This window comes from Cuculus canorus, chromosome 5 (assembly GCF_017976375.1).
Source record: "Cuculus canorus isolate bCucCan1 chromosome 5, bCucCan1.pri, whole genome shotgun sequence".
In the NCBI taxonomy this organism is placed as follows: Eukaryota; Metazoa; Chordata; class Aves; order Cuculiformes; family Cuculidae; genus Cuculus; species Cuculus canorus.
Genome location: NC_071405.1, coordinates 39913329 through 39939048, shown reverse-complemented (window position 1 = coordinate 39939048; position 25720 = coordinate 39913329). Strand labels below are relative to the sequence as shown.

At 38.8% G+C, this 25720-nt stretch overlaps 2 protein-coding genes across 6 annotated transcripts in view; both read left to right on the top strand.

The window, feature by feature from the left end:
- USH1C (USH1 protein network component harmonin) overlaps positions 1-1876 on the top strand; it is a 52880-nt gene extending 51004 nt beyond the window's left edge. For all 4 annotated transcript variants that reach the window (XM_054068366.1, XM_054068364.1, XM_054068365.1 and 1 more), the window contains one exon: positions 589-1876. Coding sequence is in view for 1 of the 4 variants with exons in the window: in XM_054068365.1 (XP_053924340.1) it covers positions 589-601 (13 nt within the window). In the remaining 3 variants the exon portion in view is untranslated. The remainder of the gene's footprint in view (positions 1-588) is intronic.
- Positions 1877-15353: 13477 nt separating this feature from the next.
- The window catches only part of ABCC8 (ATP binding cassette subfamily C member 8), a 77280-nt gene continuing 66913 nt past the window's right edge, over positions 15354-25720 (top strand). Inside the window, exons 1-4 of one of the 2 annotated variants that reach the window (XM_054067251.1) lie at positions 15354-15693; positions 17197-17338; positions 19933-20054; positions 23455-23621. In XM_054067251.1, the coding sequence (XP_053923226.1) occupies positions 15504-15693; positions 17197-17338; positions 19933-20054; positions 23455-23621 (621 nt within the window). In that variant the 5' untranslated portion in view covers positions 15354-15503. The remainder of the gene's footprint in view (positions 15694-17196; positions 17339-19932; positions 20055-23454; positions 23622-25720) is intronic. The other variant, XM_054067250.1, reaches the window with a different exon arrangement.

The window sequence follows — 25720 nt, the reverse complement described above, 5'->3', positions numbered from 1 at the left end:
ATTTAGTTTCTTCTTAATATTGTCCTTGAGAGATCCTCTGCAGAATTGGTTTATCATCTGCCAGACTGTAAAATAAATAGCCCCTGCCTAAATGAGTAGGATTAATCTAATTTTTTTCCTCATCTATGGAGTACTGCTGTGGCTTTGTGAATTCTTAAGTATATAAGTACCTACAGATTACTTCCTTGTTAAGGCTTGTCCAAAGAACAAGTTTCCATGTGTATTATATGACACTATGCCTGTAAATAAGTATTCATGATTGTATGGTTTTCACTGAAGTTTGCCTGTATTAATTTGTCAATATACAATGGGTTTGTCCCAAAATTATACTTGTGTCACAAACTCAGTTTACTGTATATGGTTTCTCTATGTTATAAGTACAGTTATAGATCTCTACAATAACCAATGTAAGATTTCATGTTGCATGTGGGTATTTGTGGTCTTCTTAATTATTACTTATTATACAAATCAAAATGACTCATCTGAGATCCAGTTATATAAAATTATCCTTACCAGTAAAACTAAAAACTGCGCTACAGCTAACAGCATCTACTTCACTCTGGGTTTTTTGGTTGTTTTCCCCCGCAGGACATTTTTTTAAAGAAAGCTACACTGAAGAAATTAAGTCTTTGCTCTGTGGAAACCGACTGCTCTTTAAATTAGTAGAAAATCAATAATGACATGAAACACGTCTTTATTTGGAAGAAATGTGAGCAATCAGACCTGTAAATTAGACTAAAGGCTTCAGATTCTTCAGGTACTTCGAGTAATTTGAAATCATCCTATAGACATACATCAAGACATATTTGCGAAGGACTGCCAGAGAGCATAGTTTGGTCTGTGAGAACTCAATCTACTTTTTTTTTTTCTATTTTGGGAGGCTAAATTCTGAAAATTATCTTCCCATTTTCCTGGAAATAGACGCCAAAATGACAAATGAAGATAGAACACAGATGTCTGTTCCCACACGCCACACTTGTAATTACATGAACAGAGGCCAGTTGGGGTGTGAAAAGGATTATATTTTTACTCTGTACATAGTGATTTTCTGTGGGGAAACAGGAACGTATATAGGTAATTTCTATTCTCACTCATATTCTTGTAGCTCTCAACATCCATTTTTGTTGCTCAGTTGTGAGTTGTTTTGCGTGTAAAAATACTGCCAGTGGAATAACCAGTAATACCAGGAGTGCTAGAATTATAATGAATAATTTGGTGATGCATATACTGTAAGAAGAATCTTTTCTACCAGCATATTAAATAGCTATCAAGTAGTCCAGATAAAATCATTATGTGTAGTCACAGTTATACTGCTGAGTGTATTTATTGATGGTAAAAATTACTTCCTCTTACAGTCAACAGGTGGAAAATTTGTGTGATTCACGGTCTTCACTTTGTTCTCTGTGAGACCATATACGTGACTAAACTGTGCGGGAAGTCACTAAGCATAACATTTCAGTTATTTCAGATTACAGTTGTAGACTTAGACATTTCTTTACATTATCAAGATATCTCCTTGAAAGTGTCATTGTCTTCTTTCCTTCCTTGTATCTGCCAGTTTGTATTCTGTTTTTCATATTGTGTTTAGATTTTTTCTTACCTGGACTAACGAGAGCCATTTTTTAAGTTTTTTGCATATCATTTTCCTGCTGAAGTCTTACCTTTTCAAGGTTTGGTAACCCTCCCTTCTGTAACACAGAAAAATAACAATTACATTCCTGAGAACTCTGTACTTACACAGAGATGATTAATTACTTTGACTTTCTTCATTTGCAGTATTGTTCTAGTATGCCAATTAATGTGTCTGGCAGAGTACAAATGTTAGAATGTTTAAAATTTTAATTCTTACAACTAATCCAGAAATAAAATTGCATTTGCCAAACAGAAGAAGTCTTGTTTCCTCTTTGCCTCTGAGTTTGCACATCATAGTAATGTACTGTGTGCGCTAAAGTACGCAGATTTCTGAGTTGATCTTCAACAACAGACCCATTTGCAACAGAATGCCATCCTTGTGGAATTCAAAAGAAAATTCACTCTGCATGGTAGCAAATTTTCACATGGCTGAGCTGCAGTAATCCTTTACTGAGGTTTTTTATGGGCAAATCTAGTCATTCGGTAGTTGGCAAGCTTCTGAGTGCAGCTGCTCTAGTTCATTTCATTTGCTAGGTCTTCGGTGCATCTACCCAGAGGTATAGACTCCCTAACCAACAGACTAATCTAAATGCATCAAGATCAACACCAGAGATAAAGTTGCATCAGGATGTACTCCTCCTGCTGCTCTGGTTCCCAGTTGCCTACATACTGCAACCGTCTGGACTGTATGACAATGCAGATAGATGAGTGGTGCTATCAAATGTTCTCTAAAGGGATGCTCTGATGCTATGTACAAGCCAACAGAGAGCCACAGTAATGCACCAGTGATGAACTCAGCCTGCAGCCAGTGCTTGATGGTGCTAATTACTGTCTCAGCATGCTAAGAAACATAACAGAAAAATTGGAGAACAGATATTAGAAATATTTTTACTGATGTTATTTTTTCAAGACTGAGCTGGGAGATCTGTGGGTGTACCAACAGTTGAGTTGTAGCCTTGCTTCTTAGTCACAAAACTGTCTGTCTTCTTCCTATCTACCCTGTTAACTTGATTTGCTTGGATACAGCTTGAAATGTATGAGGCAGTTGAGGAAACCATTACTGCTCATTACTCCGTGTGTAAGTGTTACTTTGTGTGTTTAACCTGTGTTAGGATGACTGAGTTGATTTAGGTAATGTAAGAAGGTGGTGGTAGAAAAAATGAGACTGACGCTTTTGAAAACTTAAATCATCTTAAGCCATTAGTCAGGTAGCTTTGTACTTTATTTCTGGCTTTCAGTGCCCTGGGGCTGGATCACATCTTTCTTTTGCCAGCTAGCTCAAGGAGTTGAAGAACGCTAGAAGAAAATACAGTCTTCCTGCAAGTTCTCTTTCAGTTACTTTGGCGTGTATGAGCAGTGTTCCAGATCTAAGTCATATAAACAGGCATGCCCATTTGAATTGCTACCGTGTTGTTTTCTTGTGGCTCTAATAGCTGCTACGTGTGCCCATGCTTCACCCCATTCGATCAAACCAGCTGTGAAAAGATAACAGTAAGGGTAAATAGGACTTTCTCTTTTTTTCAGCCAATATTTAGTTTCCTTTGAGAGTATGGAAACTCTGATCTGATGCACAACAGGAAGAATTGCAAGCGCTTCACTGACAGTATCATGAATGCTTTAAACTGCTTTTAACATAAGATGGCTTTTTGTTTTTCATTCACTGTAATCTCAGAGGGAATAGATGTAGTTTCTCAGAGCTGTTTGTTTGGTTAAAACTGCTAAAACCCTCTATCTCTCTCTATGGGATAATAACCCACAGGAAGAGTTTCTCAGAACTGTTAATAATCATTTTTATTCTCTCAGGAATTTCTTGGCTGCATTAGTCATAGCGTTGTCTTCAGCATACCCTCACAGTCACTGAACTGGAGCATGAATTACATTACAGACTTCTGATTTTCATATCTGCTCTGTGAGCCTGTACGTGCCTGTGTGCAGGCAAAAATTGTGAAGCCTTAAGAATCAGAACCATGACATGCATTACAGGATAGGAAATACCACTGTTTATTTCTTATATGGATATTGACACAGGGAGGTCTTTGATTTTTTTAATTCTTTTTTACTGCTATTGTGCTACCTTAAGAACTCATAATTTAACCATTATTTAACTTTTAAAACATCTTTAAAAACTTTTAAGTACATTTCAAAGAAGTTAGAACTCTTAAAAAATGCTCTGTTCATGAACAAATTTATATACATAAAGGAGAGGTGTATATGTGTACACAGAGCAATAAGATTTTTTAATTTTTTAAAATTGTTTTAACAAGTTTGACTTTCACACATGTACAAATAATTTCCACACTTCACAAATGTGAGAAATAAACTCTGAATATAAATAAGTTGTTATAAACCTTCTTACCTTAAAAACAGGACTGAAAACCATGGTTTCGTATCAAAGGCTGTTTATGTGGTTGTAAGGATCTTGGTATGCAATAGCTGATACATGTTTTCTCTATGCCTTAGCTGTGTGTTTACTTTGAAGCAGGGTGACACAATAAGATTTCTATTCTCTAGGAAGCAATTCTTTGAAATATAAAGCGTGTTCAGCTTCAAGACGATCATGACTTACAGATAAGAAAAAGACTGGACTGGGATACTGGATATGTATGATAACGTCCAATAAAGGTTCTAAACTGTTAGAGTAACAACCACTGGAGGGAAGTTTTAACAAATTAATTCTGAACAAGTACATTGCAGTCTGGCAGCTCTTGGATATGTCTCAAGGACTGGTGTTCAATCAGACTTTTTGTCTACATGGAAAAAACGTGGAGTTGTGATTTACTGCAGATAGCTGCTTCATCTAGTATCACAAAACCTACTGTATGATTAGGAATGGTTATCTGAAAGGAATTTGTGCTGCGACAGGTTTCCCACTTACAAGGTAACTATAGACTAGAACAAGCAAGGTCCTAATCTAGCAAAGCACTTAAATACACATTTAAATTTAAGCATATGAGTCAATCCCATTGACATAGGTTGAGTTCAATAATACTGCTAAGGCTTAAGTACTTTGCTGGATTGGGGCCTGAAGTCAAAATCTGAAGGTAAAGGATGTCTTAGGCCTCCAGATGCTTATTATGGAAAGTCTTTATTGTTAATGCTGAGGTTCTAGTATTCGTATTGAATTTCAGTTCCTCTTTGTTTTCTCAAATAATTTTTGAGGGTCATTCTTCCTGCCAGACCTCACCGTCCATTTTCTTGGCTTGTCCTCCTCTTATTTTTTCTCACTATTTTTCAACCAGACATCAGTAAAACTCATTAGTCTTCAATAGCTGTAACAGAGTTTGTTTATATGGTGCTCAAAATAAAGTTTGGGAGGGAATGACTGAGGGCCTCCCAACATAAACTGTGTAAAATAGAAATTAGCATTTTTGAGGATAAGGATTTTTCTATACAATAGGGAAAAGTGAGGGAAAGTTGCTAGTGGTTAATTTCTACGTAAAGCTACCCTAACAACGCCCAGTCAAAAGTTTCAAATAGCTTTTCTCTGATTTTTTATTCTCTTCCTTCTGTGTTTCCCCTAAGCAGTCCTGGATGCTTTATCAAGAGGGGGACTGAGACCCCATGTTCGTGCTGGCAATAGCTTGAGGCTTTTGAGTGATAATGCCGCTTAGCAGAGAAAGAGTAACTAATACTAGATAGAAAACCTTCTTTTAGAAACACTGGGCATAAAATTAAGCTTTGATTAAAATTTTGTGCTAAATATTTCTTTGTCAGGGTGAAATAGCTTTTCAGGATTATCCTTTGAAACTGAGTAGATTATAATTTTTGAAGTAACATTTTTTTGTTACCCTTCCTCTTCCTCCCAGCATAAAACCTGACATTTTCAGTAGAAAGAGACCCAGAAACACTTTTTGATCAGCAACAATTCCAAGAGCAAGGAAGGACAGAGGAAAAGAAATAGATTTATGTTTATGTTTTGATTATTCACAAAGAATTATGATGAAACAGATCTTTGAGTGTGAAGTATCAGCCTGATAGGAGAGAAGAAAATTCATACTGTTTCTCAGTGAAAATCAGGTGCGTCCATCTTAGTGCAGATGAGGAGGAATGCATAGGAGGAATAAAAAACTGAAGAGTTCTTCAAGCTGGGTGAGAGAATTCCAGTTCAGAGCAATCACTTACAGCAGACAGGAAGCCATTTGTACAGACACTAGTTGTTTAAGACAGAAAGAAGTGTGTTCATTGTGCTCCTGACTCCAGGTTGCTTTTTCTTCACAAAGGGGAAGGCAGCTTCTCCATCACATCTCACACATCTAAGTATAGGCAAATATTCTATTTTTTATTAAATCAGCATTATTATAAAGAAGTCAATGCATGTGTCATGCTGTGACCTACAAATTATGCAAATGATTGAGAGACAAAGTCCAGATTGAGAGAATGACAACAGCAGAAACAAGTCCAACTCCAACTAACATACGAATTTCTCACCTGTGATTTCAGCATTAAAAGGTGGGTATGACATAACTTAAAATGTTGCTTTTCTCCTTGGAGTAGAGAATTTGATTGCAAAAAATTTGTGTTAGCACTCATAGGACGGATTAACTAGCATGGGTGGCATATTTTGTGGCTGGATGTTCGCAGGGAGAAGTTATTTGAGCGTATTAAGTTGCTTGGCTGACTTTCAATGATTTGTCCTAGGTTGTGTTGCTGCAGGAAAGCTGTGTTTGGTTGGTTGGTTTTTGACTATGTCAATATTCAAATTTCTATACCTCTAGCCAGACAAACTGATGCAGAGACATTTTTTTTCTGTTGCGTTACCGAAGTACTTCATGAATTACACACAATGGTAAAATTACCTTTTTAAAGGTACTTTTAAATACAATAAGATACCGCCTTTTCTAATGCTATACATAAACCCATGTGTACATAAATGGATGTGTTTACAATACCATAGTAAATCGATGGAGAAAAATGGCTAGATTTATAAATGACGGAAAGGGACTTCTTTACACTAGGACAGTGCAATTGACTTTTATACGAGGCAGATCACCATTTTCCTAGAAAGCAGATTACACCCAAGGATTAAATCTCAACTATTCTTTCTTTGTTATTGATGTAGCCTCTTAATTATGGGGTAATGACCAGTATAGCCAGCTATGTTCCTAATAGTGGAAGAGAGCAGAGTTTTTATTTAGTTCTAGCATGATCCATTCCTTATTGTACAGTATCTTGAGCTTTCGTGGCCCAAAGTACAAGTAAATGGGGAAATATCCAGTGTTATTTTGTGATGTGGTGAAAATAATAGGCAGTTCAGCATTTGTTAAAGAAGCCCTGGCCAGTTTCAGGATTAAGAATATGTAGAAGGCAATCTTACTTTTTCTGCACAGTTAAATCAAGCGTGTGCTGAGGATGTATCCCTGGCATGTCCAAGAATGTAATTGTTTGTCAGTGCTCTCCAGCTAGCTGTGGTTGTTCTTGTTGTCTCCATTGCATCGTGTTACACTGTGGATGAAAACCACACAGCAGATGATTGTATGTGAAAAAATTCCATGTCTGAGCCTCAGTGCTTGACATGTCCCTTCACATTTGGACTGCTAAAATGCAGATGTGCAGAAAGTTTCCACTAGCTCGTGTTCCGTTCTTATCACAGAAGACAAATATAGCCTGAGAACAGCACTCTGAGACAAGCTATCTATGACCAGGAGAAAAAGAGAGAATTGGGAATAATTCCATATAGGAGGAAAGATTAGAGCCTGGAAATTGAACCCTGTATAGGAGCTTCTGACACATCCACTTGTGGTATAGAGTGGGCAGACAGAGTGCTTGTGCCTGTACGTGGCTGCCCAGCTGCCTGCTGAGAAGCCATGAATTTAGGCTTAGAAGTACCTGGGACTATATTAGGACATAAGTCTTTACCAAGGAGACCCTGCAAGCTATTTCCTTGAAATTCTCTGCAAATTCCTGTAAATTGAGGCATTTTACTTTACTGTGTTTTGTGAACTGGCCTCATAGGATTTTTATTCTAAAAGATTACAAAACTAATCACAGTATTCATTCATGATACTTGTCAATTGTCATTATATCCTCAGCATGATTTTAACTCTAATAGTCACAATTTTGTGCAAATTTGAAGCTCTTTTACAGTTTCAGCACACTGCAAAAATTGTCCATTGTGTCATGAGTCAGGGTTGTTTTCTTAACTAATACAGGTTATTCACTCTTAACTATAGAGTGAAACGGGAACGTACACTATTAAGAAAAGAAAATATTCACCTTTGAGAAAATAGATTTTTTTTCCAGAAAATCTTCCACAACAAAAAACAGTGTTTCTCTTTTAAAAGATGTGTAATACAAAGCCTTATCTTTAGCCTTGTGTTGTCACCAGTCAGCAAAAATTTTTAATATATGTGCCAAAGAGGAGAATTACTTTTGAACAAAAAGGTATCATTCTCTTTATAACCATATTAGAAAAAAAAGCAACTTTTCCAACTCTTTTTAACCAAAACAGTTTATTTTTTTCATTAGATTGTGAGTTTTCATGTTTAGGTGCATAATGTTCCTACCAATGGCCCATAATTTCCTGAGAGCAGCTCTTATAGAGATCTACAGCTGTTGTACATCGTGCAGTGAAGTAGATGCCTAGAGTTGTTTGCTGTCATTTGTATGATAGTAGCGCACAAAAGTACCCCTCAGCATCAGACTTCTGATACATCTTAAACCTGGTCCCACCTCTAAATCAAAAAACAATCCTACATAGGAATAAGGTTAGCTGTAGTATTTTATTTTAAGTGCTGCTGGAAATTAATCTCTCTTTGTTATTTTCAAACCATTCTCTACCACATCGAGTATAGAGAGACGCTGTAGTTTTACAAAGCCCTTGTTTCCATTATTCACTCTTAAAAAAAAGCAACTTTTAAATGCACTGTGCAACACATGAAAACTAACCTGAATATTCACTACTCCCACCCACCCCTTATTTCAAACACTTAAGGAATCCTAGTCATAAGAGGGGAGTAAGAGTTCGAAGTATCAAGGGAGGATAACTCCGTGAGGTTAATCCTCAGAGTCACTCACTCACAGCATGAAGAATTCATGGCATTAACTTGAAGAGCTGGGGTTTCTTTGGCATTGACAAGACTCTACCTCCCTGACTCCTAAGGACAAACTATTGATCAGAGATTGGTAGCATCGCCTGTTTCAGTGAAGCCAGTTTTCTGTGTATTAATGAGGTTGGCACGGTGTTACGTGCTAGAGAGTTGCTTTTGCTCCTATTTAGAATTTTTCCTCTTCTCTTTGGCCAAAACCCACTAACTTAATGTGACCCAAACTTGCAAATAGTTTTAGCCCCCCTTAATATTGCATTATTTTGCCCAGTTTAAGGGTCTGGGGGTTTTTATAGCACACAATTATTGAAGGGTTTGATATTCAGTTTCTCTCGTTTATTCTTGTTACAAATTTTTGGGCAGGATCTACTTAATATTAAAGAAAAAAAGTTTATCTCCTGCTATCAAGGGCAAAGAATAGTACCAGGTTTCATTACTGGAGGGAGTTGTGAAGCTATCTTTTTTTCTCCTTTAATAAAAACTACTTGATTTTTTCTGAATCCTGATAGTATGAAGAATCCCTATCCAGAGAATAGAATATCTGTCTGGTTTGAAATTTGTGGCTGTTGACCCTCTGCCATAAGTGAGGACATTGAGAATTTACTCATGCCAGGTACCAGTGTCACAGACTACAATTATTTCCACGCAAAGCTTCTGCACCTACAAATTCAGCTACAGTGCTTCGCTGTACACAAACAATGCTGTACTACTCCAAGAGATAACAAGCTTCAGGCTAAAATCATCACAGAAAAAAATTTAAAAAATAGGAAAAAAAGGTTCTACTGGCTAGGAATTCAATTACGATGTAGAAGGTAAGTAAATTAATTTTCTTTTTATTTTGTGTGGGTATTTGTTGTTTTAATTCCCTTGAGTCTCTGAAAATCCCATATGTAATCTGCATGTGGGCTGCCCTCAAGAGGAAAGCCTCCTGAAATAGGCCCTTGACAATTAATTACCTATATAATAAATCCTGACATGGACTAAGCAGTTTTAGCTACAGAGGATCAAACCTTTTGTGCATACTTAAAGTTTTTTTGTGAATTCACAGTGTGACTTTTTGTCATTGTTTAATTTTAAGAACTCAAATAAATGCCACATCGCAGAAGAAGAATAAAATTGTAGACTAAAAGAATAAAACGAAGAAAAACATTGTAGACTAAAACCTCATTAAACTGCAACACTCCTGTTGTTAATTTTTTGCATAATTTTGCCAAATAGTGGCACAAGCAAAATACATTCCAAATCCAAGCCTGAATTGATAGCTTTAAGTTTCTCTCTAATTGTTTTGCACTGCAAAAATCAAGGATACGTGGGAACGATTCCCAGGTGGCAAACAAACAAATCAACTATATACAGCTCTTTGGTGTGCCTAAGCAGAAAACTGTTTTTGATTCTGAGAAGGAAAGATGTAGCTTCTTTTTGTTTCTAGTAATCTTCAAGAAACAATTCAAATCTTCATTTTCAGTCTAATAGGATCTTTTGGAAGACTTCCTATAAAGGCCAGTGACTTTTAGCCCTGTTATAATTTAGGAATTAATGCTGATTACGTGTTTGTTAGTGTGTATGATTCTTGTAGTCTAAACAGTCAAAATAATTTTGTATATACAAGAGTCCATGTACAAGGCAAGCATAGTAAAGACACTTAACTGAATCAATAACTAAAATAACATTTGCTGAAGAATAACACACTGGAGCTAGCACACAAGTTGTTTATTGGCATGAGTTAATCCACAGCACTCAACATATTCTCTTGAGGACAGCACAACACTTGTACCACAAGTACTACACAGGGAGTACTCAAAATATTAACCAGTTAACTGCTGGAAAATAAACTAAGGTACAGTGTGATCAGTGGGATCACGCGGAGATTGCAGGAGTACATCTATGTACAAGGATAGTAGTTAAGAGTGAATAAAGCTGTTTTAGGCCTGATTTTTCAAAAAAATACTGCTGCTTGTGTTGCATCATCATTTCTCGGCTCAACTGAAAATATTTTCACGTATTGACTTGACTAAGCTAACTGAAGCTGGGGTAATAAATTGCCTTCTTAACTACTTACAGGACAAATCTGAGTAGGTGGAGTAAGTGGGAAGGTAGGAGGAAAAGCAAACCTTGTGCTGAAAAGCTGGCTCTTTTTGGAAGTGCATGCCCAGAGGAGAGGGAACTGATGAGTGTCACAGTAACATCTCTGCCTAGTGAGAGCGAGAAGGGGAATACTGTCACTCGAGGAAAGTGCTGTACTTGGAGAGTTTTGTCCCATTGTGAAGAATCCTGGTGATGCAGGAGGGCGGTGCAGCATTTGGTGTATCCTTAGATCAGGCTGGTAAAGGAAATAGCCTCAGCCCTTGGGTTGATTCACCGCCAGGTTTGCCAAATGCATGAGTGTTTAGCATTTCAAAGGAGAGCGAGTGAAGAGAAAAGCAAGCTTTTTTCCCCAGTTTTCAAGTGGCATGTGGTACTGTCAAGTCAGCACAACTCTGGCTGTGTTGAAATAGGAAGCTAGTGTTCAGCTGAGGAGCTAATTCAAAGTATAACTGCTTGAATGTTATGCCATAAGTTGGAAAACGTGCTATATACAATGACTTAATGATAGAGGTCAGGTCATGTATATAGCTGAAGCCACAAGAAGCCTGAAGAGTATTCAAGGACCACATTAGCATAGGGTGGCTCCTCAGTCATAGATAAAAGAGAATGACATTCAGTGAAGAGCAAGCGGAGAAAAGAAGTGCTGATAACCATTCTTGTCTTGTAAAATACAGGAAACAAATAATATCTGGTTCAGCAATATGTACTATTGCTATTTTTGGTGATGAAACAAGTGGATGCAGAAGAGTTCCCATTCATTAGTTTCAATAGAACTCTGTGGCTCACCGTTAAAAATAAGCTGTTCAGATTTAAAACACTTATCCGAGTATTTGCCTAAAGATGATTATCCAATAAAGAGCTTGTGTTTTGTTTCCACTCTAAGATAGATCTGCTTACTCATAAGTTCTTTCTTTATTTTTAATGAGGGACAGCAATTAAAAATTAATAAGGTTTATTTAGAGAAAAACAGCTATTTCTGTGAACCTCTGCACTATTGTGCTTATTGCAATATTTTTAATAGTAGTACCTGAGACAAGTTTTACAAAGAAATTTCATTTGCTTTGTCATCTGGTATCTTCTATGGAATGATAGAATGGAGTGCTTGTTCCACAAGAATAAACTAACAGTTTTCTCAGGCGGTGATTTTCCTATTTTTTTTTCCTCTCAGCCTTTCCCAATGTGCTTTTGAAAGGGATTTGTAGTTTCCTTCCATTCATGTACATTACTTTTCCTCTTTGCCTCCAAGAGCAGAATTTAACAGGAAGCAGAAGTCATAGATCAGTACATCTTGTTTAGCAAATTCTAAATCACAGTAAGGGTGTTTTTCGGATTAAGATTTCCTCTTGATACTTCATCTCATTAATGACTTTAAAATACACAGGAAAGCAACATTTTCCTGCTTGGTGCCTAAATTTGCATGCCTAACTAATTTTGAGTATGAACTATGGTTGTTCAGAATGTTCAAAGCCTATTTTTCTTTTGTATCTGTGTTTCTAGGTGGGAACACAAGCAAAACAAACCTGCAAAGTGACCCATAATAGCAAAACATGATTTGTAGGGACAGATCACTTACCTTATACAGCACCATTAAGAAAGAGAGGTCAGTGCAAAGCAGCTGTGTAAGAGGAGCAAGAAACAAACAACAAAGGTAGAAAATAAAACCAAAAACTTTGACACAAATTAAAATTCTTACCTGTTAAACAGCCATCATGTTTTAAATTCTGAAGTGTCTGTACTTTACTGCAAAACCTGCCTGCATCCTGTAAACAAACTCAAATTCCAAAGCAAGTATAAAAGGTTATTTTTCCTTGAATAATTGCCCTTGACTGTCTGAAATGAAATTTCGAATAATCAAGGTGTTTCCAAAATACTTCCAGTCTCCTACCGAATATGCTGCTGGGTGCCAGGATCTAAACAGATTTCTTACTTCTAGCAGATATGCTGGAATGATGAAGTAGAAAACTGACTTCCTGGGATATAGAAATAGCCAGAAAAGAGTGAGGGGGACAAGATCTAATGGGAATCTTGTGAAAAATTAGGTTGCATTTACAACATGCAGAGAAACATAGCTGTCTTCCTGTTGATTTTGTATTATTCTTTGCCTTTTCTGTACTTTGAGAAGTAATTCTGTTCTCACAAAGCTTCACAAAAATGTACCTTTGAGAAAAAACTATTCCTCTGTTACCTGCTCCACAGTCCATTGGACTCAGGACAAGCAAAGACAGTCTGGGTAAGTAGATCTGGTCTTTTTACACCACAGGCAAACACATTTAAGTCCAAACTCTGTTTTAGGATTATTTTGTGGATTCACAGAATAGCTCTTTCATGATTTGTGAGTGAAAAAGACATCATCATTTGATGCTTTAATGAGCAAAACCAGTATTAGCCCAAATTCAGCACTCTTATCCCTGCTGTAACAATGAAATCAAAATTGTGGCGTTGTTATTGGAAGTGCGAGTTCTTTAAGGAGTTTGTGTGTTGCACATGCATGTTTATTGCCAAGAATGCTCAGCTTAGCAATTTCAGTTTACCAAATGTTTTGATTTCTGTCAGTGTGTGTTTCTTCAGTATTTCATTAATTAGCTAATTGTAATCCAGAACTCTTCCTCATTTAATCCATCACCTTTCTATTCAGGTTACCAACACACTTCTAAACTCCACTTCATCTCTGTCATGGGTTCACACTTACTGTAGCACCTGGACTGAGATCACTAGTTTTAAACCACAGTGTTAACTATGCAATCTTGGTTGCATTTAAGAACCGTTGAAAAGATAAATTTCAAATTCCAAACTATGGAGTCTCCTGATATTTTTCTGACTGAAAAACATTTTTTTTAAAAAAATACCTTGATTGATACCTTGTAGTAAAGGAAGATGGTATCAAGGTTCAGAGATCTTGCAGAGGCTGGGGATGTGAGCTCAGTTCCTGGATTTCTTTGGAGACTTTGGGAAACTTCAGTTTCAGTGTCTAGTTCTCTGGCCACTGTGAAGATGATGATGATGATGATGATTCCTCTCCCAAATCTTACCCCCTGATTTCAGTTTCTAGAGTATAAATTGTCAAGGGTTCTTTGCTGCTAATTGTTCATCTGTAACACAGAGCCCTTGTGTTACTTGGGGCCTCAGGAAATACTAAAATATAAATGATTTTAAAATTATCTGCATGAAAACTGCACATACTGTTTATTAGGATCACAGAGATGAGCTTAACCAGAAGCTCAGATGAATGCTGGGTTCTGTCCAAAACTTAAAATAATTATAGTCTTTCCAGTGTGGGAGTAACTTTAACATTTGAAAATACATTAACACAGGATTTGGCTTGGGGTTTGCCTTTTATTTTTTTATTCTTAAGCACACCACTGTAGCCCTAGAAGTCCCTATATAGGAAATAATCTTGCATGCAGGGAATCAGGTTTTGAGTTTTTTCCCTTGTCTGACAGCAAGATCAATAAAAGCAGCATGACAAAAGTAATTTTCAGGTCTATTAGTGGAGATGGCTGTCCTAGAAATCAAATACTCTCTGTTCTGTTGAATATTCATAGCTTGATCATTAAAGGAAACAAGGGGGGGGGGGGGGAAACCAAGGAATATCAAGGCATTTTCCTTAAAACAAGGAAAATTTTCATTTTTGGGGTCATTTTCCCTAGCAGCATCTAGCCAACTTGTATCTTTCGTGGTTTGAAGACTTGGGCCCGGATATGTGAGCATTATTTGGTTACATTTCTGTTTGTAGCATGTGGCTGATACTCAGCTAAGCAACAGATAAGCGTGACTGGGAATGAAAAAAGATCTAAGGTAAAGCATTTGGTTACAGCTCTTAATTCCATGGCTACATACCAGAGATATTTGAATCTCAGGCTTTGACTCGATCTGTGTTTGCAAGTCTGGTGCAGACTTCTGATGCACATCACATTTTACTTTCCAGTATTATCCCTCAGCAGGGGAAGTATTTGATTATTATTTGTGTTTGGCATTGGCTCAGCTGAGCCTAACTTCTACTCCGGACAAAAAGGTTTGAAAAGTTTGGTTTATAGATTGTTTTGGTATACATAAAATTGCTCTGGGAATGATGCAGAACCCACTCATATTAATGGTTTGATTCCCACAGACCGTAGCAATCTCAGGGAGTTAAAACGAAAAGTCTTGAACTCATTTCAGGGGTAAGAAAAGATAAAGCATGAACATAGCAGCTGTTTAGGAGATGGTGTTGAAGTCTGCTCTGAGGATAGGGTTGAGCCATTTATACGATTTAATCTAATAGCATCTTCAAGCTGCGCCGGGGGAGGTTCAGACTGGACATCAGGAAAAGATTTTTCCCAGAAAGGGTCATTGAGCACTGGCAGAGGCTGCCCAGGGAGGTGGTGGAGTCCCCGTCCCTGGAGGTATTTCAAAGATGGGTAGACAAGGTGCTCGGGGACATGGCTTAGTGGCAGATAGGGAAGGTGGGACTCAATGATCCGAGAGGTCATTTCCAACCCGGTGATTCTACGAGCGCCGAGGAACCCGGCCCGCTGCTGCGAGTCGCTCCGGGGTGTCGGAGAGCCCCCAGCCACGCGCTCGCCGCTCCCTCTCCCCCGCCCGGGGCGCTGCGGGGCGGGGCTGCGGGCGGGGCTGCACCCGGGGCGCCGCGAACCCGCGGCCGCGGCAGGTGCGGGCAGAGGCGCAGCCGGGCAGGTGCGGGAGAGCCGCGATCTCGCGGCCCCGGCACAGCCGCAGGTGCGGGAAAGCCGCGGCCACGCCTGGATGTGCGCGGAGGCGGTGCCGGGCTGCGCGCAGGGTCCCGCCATGGCCCTGGCTTTCTGCGGCGATGAGGGCAACTCCACCGCCTACAACGTGGACCACGGCGTGCTCAACAACGGCTGCTTCGTGGACGCGCTCAACGTGGTGCCGCACGTCTTCCTGCTCTTCATCACCTTCCCCATCCTCTTCATCGGTGAGCGACTGCGGGACTCCCGCGCCCTGTGTGCATTGGTGCCTCCCCTTCTCCTCCTTGCTTGGTGTCCCCCCTTCTCCACCTCATCGCTTGGTGATGCTGCATCCTCGCCCCTGCCTCGCTGTGTCGTGCCGTGGGTTTCCCTCCCCGTGGCGTGTGCTCCGTTTTCCCTTCTGTCTTCCTTTGCTGCGTGTCTCCCACCCCCACCTTCCCCCGTGGTTGCCTGGTTTGGTTGCGGGGAGGCTGCACCGGGCGAGCCCCGGGATGCTCCGGTCACCGCCTCTCCCGGGGACCGGGGATCCCCGTGCGCGGGGGATGCCTGGATGCTGCAGGATTTGCCTGCAGGTTTTGATGGGCAGCGTGGGAAGAAAAAATAAATGTGCTGTCGGGGAAAAAAAAAAATAAAAAGTTAAATAAAATTAAAAAAATAACAAAACCAAAAAAATCAAACAAAAAAAACCCAAAAATCAAACCAAAAAAGCAAAAATCAAACAAAAAAAAACCCCAAAAAATAAAAAACCCCAAAATCAAACAAAAAAATCCCCAAAATCAAACAAAAAATCCCAAAAATCAAACCAAAAAACTCCAAAATCAAACAAAAACACTCCAAGATAAAAAAAAAACCAAAAATAAAACAAAAAAAAACAAACAAAACCCCCAAACAAACAAACAAAAACCAACCAAACAAAAACAAAAAACCATAAAACCTGGCAAGTAATTTGGACATTATCAATGTCCGGAGCAGCCGGGCAGCACTTCCAGCCGTCCCCAGTCCAGCTGGCCGGCTGCTGTAAGTTGCCGTATCCGCAGTGGGTATTATTTGATAACATAAAAATGGGGTTACCAGTAGGTGGCCCAGTGGTTTAACGCATATGGCTGTCACTGCTTTGAGGACCATTCTCCGCAGCCTGTCCTCTGGATGGCCGTGGCAGGAGCTGCGTGGTTCAACACACGCTTTTCTTCATCAGAAGTGATTCAGTGCTAAAATAACAGCACAGCTGTTAAAACGAGGTCAGCTGAAAAACTGCTTAGGGGGTTGTGTGGCTGGCTGGTTTCTCTCATTGCCGAGTTTTACCTAGATGAAGAAAACGAGTTACCTTAAGAAAAATTGTAAGATAAGGTGTAAATTCTTTAATTAAATGCACTGAAGTGAAGAAATAGTGTGTCTATTAGAGTGTGCTTATCTGTCAAAATGTTCATTTGCTGCTAATTTAAATTGTTAGTATATTCGAAAAGTACTTAAAGTGTAATTTCTTAATAGTAAGTTGCTAATAGTATAGGAATTTAAGTCTGTGTCCTACCTGGATTGTTGATTTTATTCTGCATGAAGTTAAGCAGTGACGGCACAATTCCGAAAATATTCAAATATGTGCATATTTCACCACACAATTGTGCCAACTTCAGTACAGTAATTTGTTATGCATATGCTTTTCTGTATGCAGGAGCTTTGTACGTCACTCTTGTCATTAAGAAAGCTCTTTATCATTTTCTTTTCCTGTTTAGGATGGGGAAGTCAGAGTTCCAAAGTACATATACATCATAGCACATGGCTTCATTTTCCTGGCCACAATTTACGCTGGATACTGACTTTTATCCTCTTGTTTGTGCTGGTGTGTGAAATTGCAGAGGGCATAGTGTCTGATGGGTAAGTGTCTACCTTCTGACAGCGCTAAACATTTTAAAGGTTCCAGGGTATGTATTTTCTCCCTGTCTAAATTCTCATCTAGACCATATTCATTGTGGTTATAAATATATAATCCGTATTCTTGGTAATTAACCTACAGACCTTGTATCAGAAATTCCACAGACCTTGCCAAGTATGTACATACACACACAACTGACCTTAAAATTTTTAGTTCGGGTCAATGACACTATCTTTCCAAGGAGCAATCATAGATAAATACTAACAATTCAAGCAGATGGTGACATTTTTGTGATATGTTTTATGTCCGAGGAGCCAGTCCTACAGTCCTCACGCAGGTAGAACTCACACATGCACAGTAGTGTATCGTTCTTTTCACCATAATAAAATAAGTACATCTGTTGAGCCTTATCTTGCACCATAAAGTTTCTTCTGATGCTTGTGCAGTATGGCTGATCTGTTATTTCCAGCAGAGCAGCTCACATATGAGCATGATCCATCATCTGTTATTCAACGTAAGCTGTCATTAAACAGTAATCTGTGGGGGAAATTATTCCAAGTGAAACAAGTGATCCAGGAGAGTTATTTATCATGAAAAAAATGATGTTGTGTAACAATGACTATGATCGTCTTCCTCCAAAGAAAGGTCAGATTTTCATAACTGTTATGAATTTGGAACCCAAGGATTACAGAGTTGAAGCTCCCTACCAGATATGAAAAAGCCTTTCTGTTTAGCCATCAGTATAAGAACTGTCCACCAACCAGTGTGAAACGCACTGCAGTATTCTGCTGTAGAAGCTGATATCATCATTATTATTATAACTTCTCTTAAACTTATATATAAATAGGATGTTTCTTGGTGCCAGCTTTTAAAAAAAAAATTTTTCTCATGCTTATTTGGACTTACCAGGGTGTAGGATGCTCAAAGTAAAACCGCCTGCCTTGAGTTTTCTGTTTTATTTTGCTTTTAGCAGTCCCTCTCATTATGTTTATTTGCTATTTAACTTGACTCAGAGCACTGCTGTTAAGTAATAAGTGTCACCTGATGGGAATGAAAGCTCCTAGCTATACTGGGGGAGTGCCAACCCACAGTTCTGTCTCCTGAGCACTCCACAGGCTAGCAAGTGCTCTAGAGAATAAAAGCAGATTTGAGATTCATCAGCTTTCTAAGACCAAAATGCATTGTGTAGGTAAGTCCTTTTGACAGCAATTGAGTGTCAGAGGCTTTGGCACCTCAGCAATATAGGCAGTCTATTGGAGAGACGATTATAGGGAAATTCCAGCAACTTCTGTCTGTGAAATAAACTTAAAAAAAATATTCCTGCTCCTGCAGTATTACCTACTGAAGCTTAGGCTGTCTGAAGAAATCTGTTCCTCTTGCTTGTTTTTTCCTTCTTGAGGATTCAGTCCTGTTGTGCAAAAATCCCCTGGCGTTACTAGGAATTCAGAGACTGAAGAATCTTTTCTCATTCAGTTGTATATTCATGCAACTCATTGTTAACAATAAGAGGTAAGTATTCACGCCACAGGTTGTCAGCGTGGCTGCAGCCAGCACTTCAGACTTCACCACAATGTCCATGTGAGGGAGGGCTTTCCTTTCCTAGGCACAGATCTGGGGAATGTTCCTTCTGAGCTCTGTTGGACACGTGGGATGTTCTGTTCTTGGCTTCCTAATAGCACAGTCCCTTTTGTCTCTCCAAACTACACAAAGGTAGCTTTTGCTGCAGCAAGAACAAATCCAGAGACACTAATTTATTTTCCATGAGATTAGAGGGCAAAGTGTCGATTTCTCTGAGTGTTTGTGCCCTGAAGACTTCCTCTTGGTGCCTTTTCTCCCCACGCTGGCTGGAAGAAAGAGTTGTACCTTTTGTCAGCATGGGCTGCTCCATTACTTCTGTGAAAGAAAGAAAAGATGAGGAGGAGAAGATGATGAGTAGGAGGAAAAAGGGGGGAAACATGCTTCTACCCCTCTCTGCGCAATCCAACAACATTGCCCGTCAATTCCCATATTCCTAAAGAACTGTAGTTGCCAGGACTCAATCCGCTGTTACCTGAAGCAAAGTGTCAGGAAAGTTTTGTTTTGTAGGACAAAATTTAAAGTATATGATTGTTTCGTAGGTTTTGGTTGTTGGTTTGCAGCCACTGGAAACAGAACTTGCTGAAAGTAATTCTCATGCAGTAGTGCTGTTCTCTGTCCCGAGATGGAAAAAGAAAATTAAACATTTTCACAAAAAGTTTCTGTGGAAAAATCTTAAATTATGCTGTCAGTTGGTCTTATCCATGTATTTTGATGGATAGCTTCCAAACCAGTTTAGCTTGAATTAACTCTTCTTATTTTGGACCTGAGCTGCTTATCCCAATTTAAACAACATTCCAACTGATTTCAGTAGGAAATAGGAGTACACGCAGGGGAGGAATTTGAAATTCAACTCTGTGATTTAGGAGCATAAATCCAATTGAAAATCAGAGAGCTTTACATCCATAACTCACTCTGCATGCATCAGGACTGGGTACAGGATACAGTTCATAAATTAAAAGGGAAACAAAGGGAGCTGAGAGGGGTTGTTTTAATAGATGTTCACTTTTTTCTTTTTAAGGGTTTCAGAATCGCGCCATTTACACCTGTACATGCCGGCCGGGATGGCATTCTTGGCAGCCATCACATCAGTTGTCTATTACCACAATATCGAAACATCCAATTTTCCGAAGTTGTTAATCGGTATGTCTCACAACTTAAAACACTTGGAAGTGTGTCTGTTGTGCTGTGTGTCTGTTCATTCTGTGACAGGTCGTTGCATTCTTGGTGCTGGCTTATATGGATAAAGCTACACCTGTATTCTGGTTTGCTGTTTGCTATTACCTGACTGAGTTCGGAGTTTTTCTGAAACAGCTAATTGTTTTCAACACTTCTAACTTCTGCTAGCGTTGTGTATGGTGTCCTTAGGATCCAATGGGCTGAAGGCTTCCTAGGAAAAAGTCGTTATTGTAGGTCTGTCTTAGCATTCTGTTCTAGTTTTTGTCAGGTGGTAAAAAGTCACTAACAACTAGATTTAAAAAAGATTTTAAATATTGAAGATTATGTTGTAGTAAGCAAGCATCCTTCTCTGTAGGAGCCTGTAACTCCTGTGGGGGGAGGTCATCCCTCTTCAAAAACTTCAGATTTCTCTCCAGGCTTGGCGACATTTATGTCTTCTCCTTTGGGACAGTTTTTCTTCTTGTACCCTTCTTTTAAGTAGGGTCTTTTTTGGTTTTCATAACCAGATGTGGTCATTCAGTTAAATTTTAATAAGTCAATAGTCTCCTTAGTGCCTTCTCACATCACTAGATATTGTAGCTCAGGAAAGTGTTGCTAGCCTGTTACAATCACCCATGGAAAGCAAGAAGTAATTTTCTTGAGGTTTGGGGGTTTTTTTTGCCATTATTTCATATGTATAAAGCAGTGTTTAATAATTTAATGTCACTACCACTTTCCTGCTGTTAAGTCATTGAGAAGGGTAGCACAAATTTACAGCTGGTAGTTGATTACCCATTTTTTGCATAATCCGTTCTCTGTAGAGATTTTTATGACAATTTTGTTTAGTATTTGGAGCACTGATGCTAGATGAGCTCTGGATGATACTTGAATAGTAAACAGTTATACCAATGGAAACCAACACTTAAGTAAGTACTACTGATACTAAAATTAATAATTATGAATTTTCTTTTTGCAAGAATTTCCAAGGAATAGACTCCATTAGAAAATCTAAGCTTAATGGCTAACTCGGGCAAAAAAAGAAAATCGGACTACCACACTCTTTCCCAATTATTTGGTCTGATTTGAATTTTTATCTGAAGTCTTCGCAATAAGTGTCTTAGACGTTTATTTTATTTTTGGCTTTGTTGTCCTGTGTTTGTGAGAGAATCTAAGACAGACATTTCTGGGAAATCTCCATCCTTTATTCTTGACTGCGCACATTTATTGTTATCTAAACTGTGAGGATTGTCATCTTACAATGCTAATTGCAGCTACTCTATATTAACAACTGGGACTCAGCAATGACAACTTCAGGCAAATTACTGAGTATGAGAGAGTTAAACTATACCTATACTCAGCTATCAACCCACTAGAGTGCAGTGTGGCCATGAAGCAGCTTTCTTATAGAGCCTAACACAAATGAGGTAAATGGAAACCATAAGGAAAAGCTTAAGTTGTTGATAAACTTTTTGCTGAGTGTATGAAAAAGGAAACGGAAAGGAGGTTCTTCATTAGTAAAATGTTGCAAAGAAGACCTAATAATACACACAGAGTAAAGGAAATGACCTGATGTGGGATCTTCTGCTGCTTCTGAGTATCAGTGAAATTCCACCTAACAGTTTATTAATTCTGAACAGGCTAAAATTTTCCTACCTGTGAAACTTTGAGAAGTTTTCTTTTTAAAAATCTTTTTCACTCTGTACCTTAAACAAACCAAGTCCATTTGTAGTTCTTCATAAACAAGCAAGAGGCAGATGCCATGACAGACCTGGGGATTAGCATGTTCACTTGTGCCATGCAAGACAAGCATGCAAAGTTTCTGTACTGATCCTGCAGTTCAGCTTTATGCCCAGGCTGTGGGCTATTTTGAAGTAGTTGTTTGTATTATCTCTTATCAAAAAAAATGACAAGATTTGGAATGTTTTTCCTCTGAAGCTACTAATTGAGCCCAGGTTCTCAGCTGAGTGTCTAAACAGTTAGAACACTGTGGTCTGAATCTGGGTTTCTCTGTATGGTTTTGACCTGTAATTCTATTTCAACAAGCACTGCTTTTCTAGTGTTGCACTCTTTACTTTAGTAGGTGGCTCTCCTGGTAATGCTACTTTTAGTTTTCTTTGCACAGTTTTGCAAAAAAGGTGCAGAACGTAGGAGGACACATTTTAAAATGGTTTTCATACTGAATATGTAGTTGAATGGTAGCATCTGATTGCACTGTTTTTTGAGTTAGTGTTTATTTGTTTTATAGATAAATAAACCTCAGAAATGAAACAGTAGGAGAAAATTATGAGTCTTCATTTAAATTAGTTTTGAAGTTGTTCTCTACAGAGGCAGGATTGGCAGCCCCAAATCCCATACAGACTCTCCATGTTGAATTTAGTTTTGCTTGGAAAGGGTAGACCCAAGGTTCATCCCCACAGGGCTTTCTAGGGTGCCTCAGGGTAGCTGGAACACCATGAATTCTTTGAAATTTGTGCAATTTCCTGATGATTATCTGTACTTGTAAGTTAAGCTTACAGTTGCTAATGTCTTGGTTGAAGGCTTTCTCTGGTGTTGCAGCAAGACACTCAGAAAGCCATATCCACGTTTTTCTTGGCAGTTAGAACACGTTCCAGCTGTTGCACTGTGGCAGATACAGCAGCAGTGAAAGCTTCATGTAAAAGAACATAACCCTAGAAGGCATTTTCTTAAGAATGGGCAGCACAAGCTGGCTTATGGTGTGGCACAGAGTGTGTTTCTGAGTTACCAGAGCTTACTGCAAGGGTCATTTATCTATAACTGGCAGTAGCACTTTAGGCAATTCAGTAGAACTCTAAAAAGTTGAAGTTGTATTCTACAAATGCCAGGGCATCCTTCCTTGACATGCCTGTGTATCTGTGTTATCAATTACATATATGGAATTTGTGTTAAACAATAGAGCAGAAGAAAATATTTTACTACCTGTTTCTGCCTGCATCCCAGAGACCTGTAGAGGGAATGAGAACAATTTTCCTTCAATTTAAAATCGTAACAATCCTTTAGCATTAAGAAAATTTGAAGAACATTAGTCACAGCCACTTTCACTTGTTGGGTAACTCCTTCCCTTGAATTCATCATGTGGACGCGTGTTTACAACAGATGGAAATTTCCTTCAGCAGACTTCACTTTGTGACACTTTCCCATATCACCAAATTAAAAGGAAAGGTATAGGGAACTAGCATAATCTTAATATTTTCATATTTGTGGAATTGAGTTAGGCTTCTGTTTTGACATGAGAAAGTTCCTGTCTGTTTGGGTTTTTTTATAATATTGTTACCCTTTTTCTGAATGAATATTTACTACTGCTATTATATGTTTCTGCAACTGTGGAGCTGATTAACTTTTTCTTTTTTTTTTTACCCCCCCGTAGTACTGCTGTTCTACTGGACTTTAGCTTTTGTAACTAAAACCATCAAATTCGTAAAGTTCTGTGATAATGGGGTTGGATTTTCTCAGCTTCGATTTTGCCTCACAGGACTCCTGGTTATTCTATATGGAATGCTACTAGCTGTAGAAATCAATGTCATCAGAGTGAGGGTAAGTTAGTATTATAAAAGTCTCTTTCTGTGTTTTTTTTAATTGTTGTTTGTTTGGTTTTGTTTTCTTTATTCCCCTTTCCTGGGTTCTTGGTGTGAAATGCATCTCTAAAGGAGAGAGAAAAATCCAATTAGAAATAGAGATTTGAGGTAATCCAATTTTATTAGGCCAGATAAATCCATACTTTATAAAAATGCTTCCATTGTAGATGAAGATGAATTTAATCTTTTCAAGCTTGCTTTCAAAATGTCTATTATGATTCACAGTTTCAGTTACCAGAAACAAGTATTTCTGGTGAAAGGGAAGACTGGATTAAAGGGATTGTCTGTTCCATCAGAGAATACATTAGATGCAGAAATAACATCTCTCATTTTCCAGGAGACAATCGCAGTTAGCGATTTGCTGGGGCAGCTGGGCTTGCTATATAGCCTCCCAGCTATAGAATCATAGAATGGTTTGAGTTGGAAGGGACCTTAAAGGTCATCTAATTCCAACCTCCCTGCCCTGGGCAGGACACATCCCACCTGACCAGGCTGCTCAGGACCCCCATCCAACCTGGCCTTGAACACCTCCAGGGATGGGGCATCCACAAGTTCCCTGGGCAACCTGTGCCAGTGCCTCACCACCCTCATTGTGAAGAAATTCCTCCTTATGTCTAGTCTAAATCTGCCCCTCTCCTGTTTATACCCATTGCCCCTCATCCTATCACTACAAGTCCCTCCTCAGCTTTCTCATAGGCCTTCTTCAGGTGTTGGACGGTTGCTGTAAGGTCTTCTTGGAGCCTTCTTATCTCCAGGCTGAACAACCCCAACTCCCTCAGCCTGCCCTCATCTGGGAGGTGCTCCAGCCCTCTGATCGTACTGGTAGTTCTCCTCTCCTCTATGTGTATGCATTTCCACTCTGTGGTGTCTGCAGTCATAATCCGAACTGAGAGATGGCTTTGGAGACTGATGGATAGATAAATGCCAAAGTTCCTCCCCTTACTTGTCCCTCACTTAACTGTGTGCACAAAGGAAAATTAGTCTCAGGATGGAATGAAAAATTTCCATGTAAATTTTCTTGGTGCTTCCCTCGCTCTTTCCAGAAATGCGTTCAGCAATGTGAGTTACCTGTATCGCGTATTTATTATTTTGTGATTTTCTTGGGGGATTTTATGTGTCTGTATGTTTATTTGGTAACTTAGAGCAAAATTATGTCTAAAAGCAGCTTTTTCAGTAACATTTTTGAAAGAAAGTGTAATAAAACCCTCAATGCTGGACACTCAGTATTTGTATTGTAAATGTAAAACAGTGAATTGGCTTGTGGGAAAACTGAAATTCAGTTATGACATCAGAGACATTTGCTTGTAGACCTCATAATAGAACTGCTTAATTAAATGACATTTAATTACTATGAAATTATAGGACACAAAGAAGAATAAAAAATGCTCATTGCTTATTGTCATTATCTTTTATGTTGTATTTCTTTAGGTTTAATTATTAAAGAATGTCTTTGCATAGAATCATTTAGCCAGTGGTATGGATTTTTTTACTGCCTGTTGTGTCTATGGCAGAATTTGGAGAGCCAGGTTTGTTGCTGTGGCTGCTGAAGAGATTGGGTTGTGTTGAGAGTTGGCCACTGCTGAGGAAAGGGGAAAGAGAAAATGAAAATAAAGGGTGAGGCCTCTGTGCTAGCAGAACAGCAGGCATTTCGTTACCTTTTTTCTCCTGCCCATCTTCTTCCAGAAGACAGAGGGTTGACTTGGTTGACTTTCAGTCACAGCTGTACTGTCTCCCTTTCTTCTGCCGTTCCCATTGTTCATCTAGATGGCCTTTCCCAATCCTATCACTATTTTCTCCTACGATCTGTGAATATTTCTCCAACTATGGTTGGAGAAAAGATAGCAGTGAAACATATTCAGAAATCCTATTAAGATTAATAGGATTTTAGATACAGTCACGAGTACAGAATGGATAAATATGTGATTGAATACTTTCAGAAAGAAAAGTATTTTTGAGATGCTTCGCTTTTCATTCCCAAAAGTGAACAATGTCTGAAAACGTTGGGTTTTTTTCTTGACAGCAGGAAATCATCAGCAGTCTGCCCTTGCTTTTTCAGCA